At 41.4% G+C, this 11,665-nt stretch overlaps 1 protein-coding gene across 3 annotated transcripts in view; it reads right to left on the minus strand.

The window, feature by feature from the left end:
- LOC148527297 (uncharacterized) overlaps positions 1–10,454 on the minus strand; it is a 141,293-nt gene extending 130,839 nt beyond the window's left edge. For all 3 annotated transcript variants that reach the window (XM_088469108.1, XM_088469107.1, XM_088469109.1), the window contains exons 1-2: positions 10,248–10,454; positions 5,555–5,659 (exon numbers count right to left, since the gene is read on the minus strand). In XM_088469108.1, the coding sequence (XP_088325234.1) occupies positions 5,555–5,659; positions 10,248–10,358 (216 nt within the window). In that variant the 5' untranslated portion in view covers positions 10,359–10,454. The remainder of the gene's footprint in view (positions 1–5,554; positions 5,660–10,247) is intronic.
- Between the last annotated feature and the right edge of the window lie 1,211 nt (positions 10,455–11,665).

Raw genomic sequence — 11,665 nt, forward strand, 5'->3', positions numbered from 1 at the left:
CATCATCTGGGAAATCTCACATGGAAGATATGAAAAAACTATAATAACCCAAATGTTAATCCTGAAGTGTTATAGACACAGAGCCTCATAAGAGAAATCAACATTGTCTGGCAGCAGAAGGTACAGCAGTGCAATCATATAAATCACTAGAAACTACAATATGCCTCATGATGTTAATAAATAATTACAAATAAACAAAATCATATCTATATTAATATTGTGAACTAAATTGTAGCCATAAATGGTGGACTAATATTTATCTTGTATATAATGCCTAAATGAATTTAAAAATGAAACCAAAAATAAAATAAAAAATAAAAATGGGATATGAAAAGGGAATCCATGTGTACTATGCCACAGCATTGTATCCACATATTAATCCAATGTTGAAAAAGGCCAAATTAGTCATGCCCACAAAAAGCATATTTCACCACAGAAAGATATTAAATGGATTAGACTCGTTCATGCCCTTGGGGCTACTGTATCCAATTGTAAAATCCAACTAGCTTCACGTTGTTTTAATATTTTTGTGCGATCACCTCAAGGAAGAATTGGAACATGGTCAATTAACATACATCTCAGACATTATACCGAGTGTTTCTCCTTGGCTAAATGCCTGGCTACCGGTTTGTCTGAATCATTACTAAGTAGTGCACTTCAAATGGAGGACCGATGGTTCTCCATGCGTTCTCTAAAATTACGGGTAGTCATCCCCACGTAATAGAAACCACAAGGACAAATGACCAAATAAATCACTTGGTCAGAAGTGCAATGCAATTTATGCTGAATTTTTTTATTTTTTTGTCACTGTGGGGGTGTGAAAAATGTGTTCCCACCAGCATCGAACGACACGTTGTGCAATCCGCACATCTGTAACATCCTGTTTTGCGAGATGGCAGCCATTAACTTGATGTCCACTTTGGTTGTCCTGTAGGCCTCATCAAAAGTTGTTTTAGATTAGCACCCCGACGGTATGAACACATCGGGGGTTGTGAACTGATACCTTTAAAGATTGGATCTGACGTTTTTATAGGCCAAAAACATCAAAAGTGGATGTAGCAATCATTCTCCTTGGGTCCAAATCCTGTTTAGGTCTGTCCAATATCTGTGAGTGCCTCTGTCTTGCTTTTAAAAGACAGCTCTGTATTGTGGAGTTTGTATATCCCCCATCAAAAAATCGTTGGCTCATTTCAACAGTTTGATTCTCTGCAGTCAAGGATGAAGTGTTGTTCCTCAAAACACGCATAAATTGCGATATGGGCAGACTCTCTTTCAAATTACTGGGGTGATGACTACTTGCATGTAATAGAGTACTGCGAACCGTTTTCTTACGGTAAAGTTTAGACGCCAACCTTTGATCATCTCGGTAGATAGTCACATCCAAAAAGTTCATTGATGTTTTATCAATCTGGTATGTAAATCGTATTGGGTTATCAAATCTGTTGAGATAATTCACCATATATCTGAATTCTGACTCCGTGACACTCCAAATTAGAAAAAGATCGTCTATATATCGGCCGTAAAAAAATGTTATCCGCAAATTTGGGAAGCAACACCGTATTCTCATAGTGTTGCATATATAAATTGGCATATGCCAATGCAAGATTGGACCCCATGGCTGTACCTGTGCGTTGTATGTTAAACTCGTTATTGTACATGAAATGATTTTTCATATGGACCAATCTTGTCAAATCAAGTAAAAACTCTATAGCTGGACCACAGTAAGAGCCCTCCGTTAACACCTTACGTATGACCTCAATACCCTCCTCGTGGTGTATGACACTGTAGAGGGAATTGACATCCATTGTTACAAGCTACATAAGAGTCCGGAATTACACTCAGCACAGAAATTTTATCCAAAAAGTCAGTGGCGTCACGTATGTAGCTCTGCATCCCACGGACATAGGATTGCAGAAAACTATCAATGAACACAGCCAAAGGCTGTAACACTGAAACTCTCGCAGAAATGATCGGACGACCAGGCGGGTCAACCAAACTCTTATGGACCTTGGGAAGTGTATAAAGTATAGGACATATAGGATGTTCAACACGTAAAAACTCAGCAGTCCCAATTTCCAACCAGTTCTGTTGAACCGCCAGGTCAATGGTTTGGTCAACACATCTTTTGATGTCATACATGGGATTATTTGTGACTCTGGTATAAACCATCAGGTCCGACAATTGTCTCCAAATCTCTCGGTCGTACGGCATGCCAGTCTTGTCAGTCTGGTACGATGACATCACCACCTTTATCGGCTTGACGAATTACTAACCTATCGTTATTCATTAGATATTTTAATGCCGACCTTTGTTCCACAGATAAATTATCGACGTTGGAAACAATGTGTTTATTTAATAACTCCGATTCAGTCAGCCTTAAAAAAGCTCTAATACTGGCATTTGAGGATTGAGGATCAAGCATACTTGGTTTATTGAAATCCCTCCTAGTAGATGTACTTTTTCCCTGATCACTGGATGCAAAAAATTCTCTCAATCTTAATTTTCTTTCAAATTTAAAATGGTCAATAGACCACCTAAATTTGTCGTGTCTTACAGTAGGAACAAAAGAGACCTAAACTCAGAAGGCTATTCTCAGCATCCGATAGTGGAGTCTCAGATTGAGCACTGTAGTTATAGTCTCCTGCCCCACCCTCTTCTTTTTGAAACCACCCCTCCTCGTGGGATATCGGGTTCTCGATCTTTTATGGAATTTGTGTTCAACTGGGTCCTGTGCCCTAAAAAAGGGGAACCAGTGGGGGGTTTTCTCTCTGAGACCTCACTATCAGAGTTTTGACTGAGAAGAAGCCGCATCAAGCTGATGCTGAGTTCTGAATTTCAAAAAAGAGAGATTTCGCCGAACATAGTTGTTCATAGAATCACCTCTAAGCCATCTGTATACCTGATTATTTGAATAATCGGCGTTAACCGTATTGAGCTTCTTGTGTTTAAAAGCCACAAGATCATGTTGGTAAGTGTTAACCTGTTCTATTAATTTATCTAACCAATCATCAGATTTGTCATTTGTCAATGTGGTCATATTAGTGCCCCTTATACACAAGGCCCACAGTAGTAGTGCCCCTTATACAATGCCCACAGCAGTGGTGCCCCTTACACAATGGCCCAACAAGTGGTGCCCCACATACAGTGCCCTCATTAGTAATTCCCCCATTGGTAATGTCCCCTATAGTAGTACACCCATTGGTAATGCCCACATTAGTAGCGCCCCCAGTAGTAGTGCCCCCTATAGCAGTGCTCACAGTTGTAATACCTCTATAATAGTGCCCACATTAGTAGTGCCCCCAGTAATACCCTCTATAGTAGTGCCCACAGTAAGAATGCCCCCTATAGTAGTGCCCAAAGTAGTAATGCCCATAGTTGTAATGACCCCATTAGTAGTGTCCATTGTAGTAATGCCCCCTATTGTAGTGCCTCCAGTAGTAATGCCCCCTATATTAATGCCCCCATTTGTAGTGGCCACTGTTGTAATGCCCCCATTAGTAATGGCACCCTATAGTCGTGCCCCAGTAGTAATGCCCCCTATAGAAATCCTCCCTATAGCCATGCCTCCAGTGCTGGTGCTTCTGAAAAAAAAAAAAAACAATTAAAAAACAAACATAATGCTTACCTTAAGCCCCGCTCCTCCGTCCGCTGCCGTCCGGTCTGACCGTGGCTCCACCACGGATCTATGGGAGGGAGGTCATGAGCTCCGTCTTTCGGCTGCCGGGAGGGAGCCGGGTGCCCGCTGATAACAAATAGCAGCGGGCGCCCGGCAAATGAAGCCTCCCTGCGGCGGTTAGCAGGGGGGGGGGACCGGCGCGTTTTTGTTTTTTTGGGGGGATTTTTTTTCTCATCCTCCTGGGGACTCAGTGGTGCCCTCCAGGGGCTAGCGCTCCAGGCGACGGCCCTTTTAGCCCACCCCTAGAACCGCCTCTGCATCCGTCGAACATCCGGCCAGGAACGCGCCGTTGCGCGCATGATGATGACGTCACCAAAGTGCACCCATCACCATGGTTACAACAAATACACACATTGTGCATACAATAACACATGACCAGAGAGTTATACAGTTACAATAAGGTACAAACTAGATACAACAATCATAACGACTACTGTGCTGTACTCTGACACATAGTATTAGAATTAAAGCAAATGCCATTCTGTTACTAATGAAAATGCTAATAAAGGAATAATCAGGACAATACAGCCCTCTAACAAATGGACAACTCTATAACTAATACATAAAAAATAATTTTGCTTGTACATATCAATAAAGAAACCCATCAAACGAAAATTTCTGCACTAAAACCATGCGACAAGAAAAAACAGATAGCGTTTAATGTCATAAAAATACAATGTATACCCATTGTCTCATTAAGTCCCTTAGGATTCAAGGGGCCTGATTCAGAGCCGCTCGTAAGCGGCCGCTCGTTCGTTCCGAGCGATGTTAGCCCAACTGCGCATGCGTACGGATCGTTATACGCATGCGCTAACCAGTCAGTGCGGCCGAAATTCATGTGCTCGCAAAACAGCGAATGCCTGCTATTTTGAGTGACAGAAAGAGGCGTATGTGGGTGGTAACAGGGGAAGGTGCTTGAAAATGGGGAGTGGAAATCAGAACGCAGGCGTGCTTAAAGGTCAAAACGGGCGTTTTATGGGTGTGCATATTTAAAACCGCAGCGTCATTGACCACGTCACTGGGTTATTTTATAGTCACAACTGCTCGCAAAATTGTGGTAGCAAACACCAACCCCAAGAATAGCGAGCAGTTCATACCCTAGTCGATGTACTTGATTAATCTAATAAATAGCGGACATGACGTAGGATGCGAGCGGCCAGGGGGCGTATTTTTCCAAAAAACGAACGCAAGTTTTGTTCGCTCGTTCAGACATAGAGGCGTGAACAGACCGCAAACAGTGAACGGTTCATTTGAATAGCCACCCCTTGTTTTAGAACGAACGACCGCAAATAGCGAGTGGCTCTGAATGAGGGCCAAGGTATCCAGTAAAAAGTATCCATCTAGCCTCTTTTTTTTGTTTGAGGATCCTGGATCGATTACCACCCCTCACCAGAGGCGGAACATGATCGATTATCATGTGTCTCATCGCGGTGAGTGAATGCCCCGCATTGGCAAAGTGTTTCGCCACAGGTTGTTCGCCTGAGAGAATGGCGGCACGTATCGAAGACCTGTGCATCGCTATTCTCTCCTTGAACTGGCGATCGGTCTTGCAGATATAATACTTGCCACAAGGACAAACAAGGGCTTATACCACAAACTTGCTGGAGCAACTCAAATGGTGGTTCATTTTAAAGATTTTAGAGGAATAAGGGTGTTTGATAGCGCCAGCATTGAAACGTCGACTTAGACTGTTGCTAAGTGTTTGTTGTCTTTATTCAAAATCCCTGAGTGCCACCGCTCCCATGGTTCTTTGTCTATTGCTCGCAGTGTCTCTGTACTGGAGGGCAACAGAGTAAGCAACATTATTTGTGTGTATATAATAAATAAATAAATATATATATATATTATAACATGCATACATAACATGTAAGCTCTTACCAGTTTATTAGCCCTCCTTATCTCCTGTTTCACAGTTTCAATATCAAATCCTCCAAAGACATATTTCAAGCATGATTCCGCTGAAACCACTTTAGGTGAGAAGAGCTGGGGAGAAAAAGAATACAATTCCTGTCAGAGCAAGTATAGGATGGCAATGCAGAATATGTTGGCACATTAAAAGATAATAATAATATATGCAAGATAAATTAGGTCATGTCTCATGCTTCTCTACTTAAAGTAACTGTATATAGATTATTCTTTTAGCCAGTCGGGGACACAGAAAGCAGAGGGATCCTGTGCAGGTAAATTGCTTGGTCCCCTGTGACTACAGGTGAGTAGCAGACTATGTTAGTAACGATTAAAGCCACCTTGGACACTTTGTCTTCGCTAGCAGGACATACAAATCTGTGGAGATCCTAAAAGTAATGTGCTATCCCTATCTATGTCCCTAAAGGAACTGACAATCACTGTTATCCTTTCTGTGGCCACCAGCCAGGGAATCGACCCATCCCCACAATAAGGTGATCACAAGCCATTGTATCCAAATGTTGTGTTTAATGGTTATTAGGTAGTATCACCCAATTCAGGGGAGCCATCTTCAGAAAGGTACCCTGGCAGCAAAAAGCAGAACATCTTCTATCTTGCCAGCCAGAATCTAGCTATAGCACCAGATACAATAGTGTGGTTTTCACTTATGGTCTCTGGGCCTGATTCAGAGCCGGACGCTATTTGCGCTCGCTCATTCAGAAAAAGGGGCCGGATATTTAAATTGAGCGCTCGCTCTTTGTGGTCTGTTGACGCCTCTGTCTGAGCGAGCGAACGAAACATGCGCTCGCTATTTTGTAAAGATGCCCCCTGGCCGCTCGCATCATACATCATCTCCGCTATTTATTAGATTAATCGAGTACATCAAAAGGCGTCTGAACTGCTCACAGTGCTTGTGGTTGGATTTTCCTACCGCAATCATGCTAAGAGACAACCAAGTGACGTGGTCGATGACGCTGCTTTGTTAATTATGCACACCCTTAAAACGCCCGTTTTGACCGTTTGGCCCGCCTGCGTTCGGATCTCCACTCCCCGTTTTCAAGCACCTTCCCCTGTTACCACCCACAAATGCCTCATCCTGTCACTCAAATTAGCAGGCACTCGCAATTTTGCGAACACACGATTTCCGACCACACTTGACTGGTTGGCGCATGCGCATTACGACCCATACGCATGCGCAGATGTGCGAACATCGCTCGGAGCGAACGAGCGGCCGCTTACGAGCGGCTCTGAATCAGGCCCTCTGTACAGTATATCGCTATATACAGTACACAGAAGGCTGTATTCAGAGTTTGGAACAAATTTAAAAAAAAACAGCAAATAAAATTAGCAATTTGCATCTAAACAAAACCAAGTTGCACTGCAAATGGAGCAGATTTGAGATTTGCAAAGATATATAAATGTTAAGCGTAAAAATAAAGCTCAGTATCATATTTTCCGTGCAGGCAAAAACAAAACATACATGTATTTGCACTGCTTCCACTACAACAAGGCTTTTTTTTTTATTATTTGCTCTTAACGGTGAATCAGGCATAGATTTGTTTATTTTTTTGTTAGTGATAAATCTTGTTACAGTATTTTTTTATAATTATTGAATTAATTTGTGTTAACAGTTAAAACATATAAAACAAAACATTGAAAGTGACTGTATTGTTTTGTTTTTGCAATATAATCTGCAACATACTCAAAATAATATAAATGTAAATGCAATATTATCTGTCACAGCCGTGATAAGGGAAAGATTTCTGGACTGCACAACCTGACTATATATATAATGGGAGGTGCTACCTGATGAGACTAATTGCAGGCACAGAAACAGACAAATCTAAGGTGCACAACTCCAAATTAATAATAATATATATAAATGCAATAAAATTTTGCAATCAATAGAGGTTTTTAGCATAATCATGGCCAAGCTTATGGGCCTAACCACCATATCCAGGTAACCTCTTTTTCGGGTAGGTCCCTAACATACTAGGGTTCAAATCCAGAGCGCAGGACCCCCCAAAAACCCCAAAACCGCCCCAGCCAAGCCGCCCCAGGGCACCAGCATAGTAAGAAAAGTGCAGAGTAAAGAGATAGTTAGGAGCAGCTACAGCTGCATATAAAGAATGAAAATAAAAAAGTGAAGTACATATATATTAAACACACAGTGAAAAACCTCTATTGATTGCAAAATTTTATTGCATTTATATATATTATTATTAATTTGGAGTTGTGCACCTGAGATTTGTCTGTTTCTGTGACAGCCGTGATAAGACCAGATAAGTCAGATTAAATTGAGTTAAGGTGGGTACACACCTGACAGATATATCTGCAGATGATGGTCGTTCATATACACTGAACGGCCATCATCTGCTTGTGCCCTCAGGACCCGGTGGCCGGTGGGCTCCTCACGGCTGCCGCTTTGTATTAACGGGCGGTCTACCACCCGTACACACCTGCCGATGGACAGATATGTCTGCAGACATATCTGTCCATTGGCTGTGCAGCACAGCCAATGCGAAATGTCGGTGAATGACGACGTTCACCGACATGTGGCCGACGTGGCGATATGCAGCAGATACATCGGCCGATCCATTGATCGGCCAATGTATCTGTCAGTGTGTACCCAGAATTAACCTCAGAAAACACAAAAAAAATAAAACAATGTAACATGTAGTAAACTATTTCCCATATACTGAGTCTACAATAGTGCTCAAACTACTTATTAATAGAACATAAAATGAAGATAGAATATAACAATAATTCAATATCAAAATTAGCAGCCATCTCTCTTTTGATTGAAATCCACAAATAACAACAGATTAATCTTGGAAATTAAGCTGAAAACTCAAAGAAAGTGCTCATAATGTAATAAACAACAACATACGTCTTAGCATCTTATCTGGGTGAAGGTTATAATATCCAATCTGTGTTTATGACATGAGAATGTGTAAAAGATAAATGGGGGGGGGGGGGGGGGGATTTCCATCCCACTGATGGACAATAATTGGGCGATTCAATTGGCGGTGGAGTGGCCCCGATTATACCTGTATTCAATATGAAATCGTCGAAAACGGCACCCGGCGAATGTGAAATCAGCGAAAACTTCGCTGAGTTTTGGGGAAATTGCCCTAACACCCCCAAAAAGATGCTATGACCTGGGGGATCACTCTGGATACCCCTGAGTAGCCCTGTTGAAGGTTTTTGGGGTCTTTAAATGGGTTCAATAGCTGCTATTTTGGGGATTTGGGAAGGTGGTAAAGAATAGTATTTAGAAGGGTTTTTTTGCAGAAAATAAGTAGTCCCAGCAAATTTGGGGTACTTTAAAATGGGGGTGAGCATATTTAAAAGTTGCTAAAGTGAATTTTTTTAAAACGTGAAAAAACCACCTACTGCAAACACCTGCAATGAAAAAAAACACCTGGTGCATGCTTGGGGACCCCCCCTAGATTGTAGTTCACTAGTTTTTAACTTTGTACCCCCAATTTTTTTTTTCACCCCCAAAGTGAGGGTTTTTTTTTTTATAGCAGAATCATGTGCCGGGGTGCCTTACTAATTATTAAGCAGCATGTAGGTATCATTATAGACATATAGAAATGAACAGTTGCCACTCCACGGGCTTTGAACCAGCGTACATCTGTATTAAAAGGTTACCGACATTTCAAGACCACTAGGGATGTACAAAAGGTAACAATGTAAAATACATAAAGCAATTGCTGCTGCCCTCTACAACTGCCAATGTGAAGAATCGAGCTGCACAAGGATATAAAGGGGCAGTGCTGGCGAGAGCAGGAAAATAAAAATATATATATTGAATGCGTTTTAGTAGATTTTATGCATTATGCTTCAATTTCCAGAGATAAATAAAAAAAAAATATCCCAAAATCCGCAATCTCACATATGTCAGTATAAAATATTACATCGGGTATGTTTCTATTGCATGTTTTTTTTTCACTTACATAGTTTTTGTATATTGAATAATTATAATGCTAGGCTACACAGGGCTCATATATGTCAATTAATTTAATGAGCCCAGGGGCCCCAGGTCATTTCAGTCAAGTAATATGACTGTAGATGTACTGTGTAAATATAAATATCATTATAAACATACTTTGAATGTATAATAAATAGGATATTCAGATTAATCAGATCGCTAGTACATTCAGGCTTCCGGAGCCACTAAAGTAACTGGACTTTCTCCCTGTTAGAAATACACCTGGGTTATTATTATTATACAATTATTTCCAAAGAATGGCTACAAACCACAGCAGAGCCCGAGCCCGAACTGTACCCGACCCGTGTGACCGGCAGGGCGCTGGGGCCCCTATTATGGCGGGAGATGTACTAAGCCTTGGAGATAAAGTACCAACCAATCAGCTCCTGTCATTTTTCAAACACAGCCCGTACACTGACAGTTAGGAGCTGATTGGCTGGTACTTTTTCGCTCTCCAAGGTGTAGTACATCTCCCCCCCCATATAAGGATTGGGCCCGGTTACTGCGACACATATACTCAGTAACAGTGTGCGTCACGACCCTGACGCAATGTAGTCGGATTGCCCTACACACCGTGATCCTAATTTACATCCGACCACTGCATCAATAGTTATTCAGCTCTCCATGTATCTGACCACCCACACGTGTATATAGTATATAGCGCATTACCGTGCAGTAGTAGTGGGCCATGATTTCGCCGTCTGCTGTCATCAGCATCTTCCCGGTCCTCGCATTAACACCCCGCTTGCGGCAGAAAGCGCAGGCCCCCCCGGAGGACATGGAGCACAGTCGCACACAAGTCGCTGTACTAGTAGTGTACTTGTTGTTGTTAGATGCCCGCGGTCACTTCCACTGAGAAACGTCAAGTATAGTATACACTGCATCTACTTTCAGTTTCGATTCGTACTGTGTACAGCATGATGGAGCTGTGTCAGTGACTCATTCCCTATGGGATGGGCTATGGCAGGGAAAGGGGTTCTCTGAGATACATGTTTATGGATTCTCATTTCCCGGGTAATCTCTCACTCCTAGAGGGGTATTTAATATGAAAGGTTAACTTGCCTGGCGAAGTTAACGTTTCATATCTGAGTTTTTTTTCTGCGTAAAGGTATGGTGCGCGCTCCTGCTTATCCCCGTATTCAATATCAAATTAACGAAAACGGGAAACTCCGAAGTTGGATTTGAGTAAAGTTATGAATTTTTCCTTAAAATAATTGTAAGACCCCCTAAAGTTGTAAAAACAGGGGGGATCACTATGGGTACCCCCGTTTTAGCCTTTAATTGAAAGTCGGGGCTTTAAATAGCCGCAGCAGGTGTTTTTTTCCCAACATTGAAGAAGTGATGCAGAAGAGCACTTAGGTTATTTTTTTCGTTATTTTAAGTGGTCCCATCAAATCTGGGGTACATGAAAATGGGTACTAGCATATTTTGATGTCCCTAAAGTAAGTTTTTAAAAATTCTGCATTTGTGCACCTGCCGCTATAATTCTATTCTAGAAAACATTTGCCGCATACTTGCAGAATAGTCCTGAACCTATTTCCCTATTGTTTAACAATTTTTTCCCAATTTTTTTTTTGCACCCCAATTTTTAAATTTTTTGGGGTGTCCCTATTTTTTTTTTTTTTATCTTTTTTTGACACAGTTCTTTTTTAAATATCAATCTCAGGGGTGCAGGCTATTTTTTTTAGGCCTGCACCCCTAAACCCCAATTCTGCACTTTTTTTCGACACCTATTCAATGGTGAAAAGTTATCACCGTTTTTTATCAAAGACTTTTCAAACCTGCGATAAGTCTTTGAAATTGAATATGGTGTAAAACTAAAACAAGTGATATTAACGCAAAAAACGATGTTATCGCACCCATATTGAATACCTCTGTTAGTATAGTTTTCATACACATGGAACTGCGAGGAGGACAGCAGCAGCCATATAAAAGGAAAGTGTGGGGAATGTAGGGATCACCTTATCCCTCACCATACACATCTTACTTAGAACCTTATTATTCAGCCACCAAAGTAAATATTGAGCAACTTAAATATCCCTCAAGTAAATATGAAATCAATCATCCAATTAATATTTACATGTGAT

This window comes from Taudactylus pleione, unplaced genomic scaffold, assembly GCF_031769625.1.
Source record: "Taudactylus pleione unplaced genomic scaffold, aTauple2 ptg000089l, whole genome shotgun sequence".
NCBI classification, from domain to species: Eukaryota; Metazoa; Chordata; class Amphibia; order Anura; family Myobatrachidae; genus Taudactylus; species Taudactylus pleione.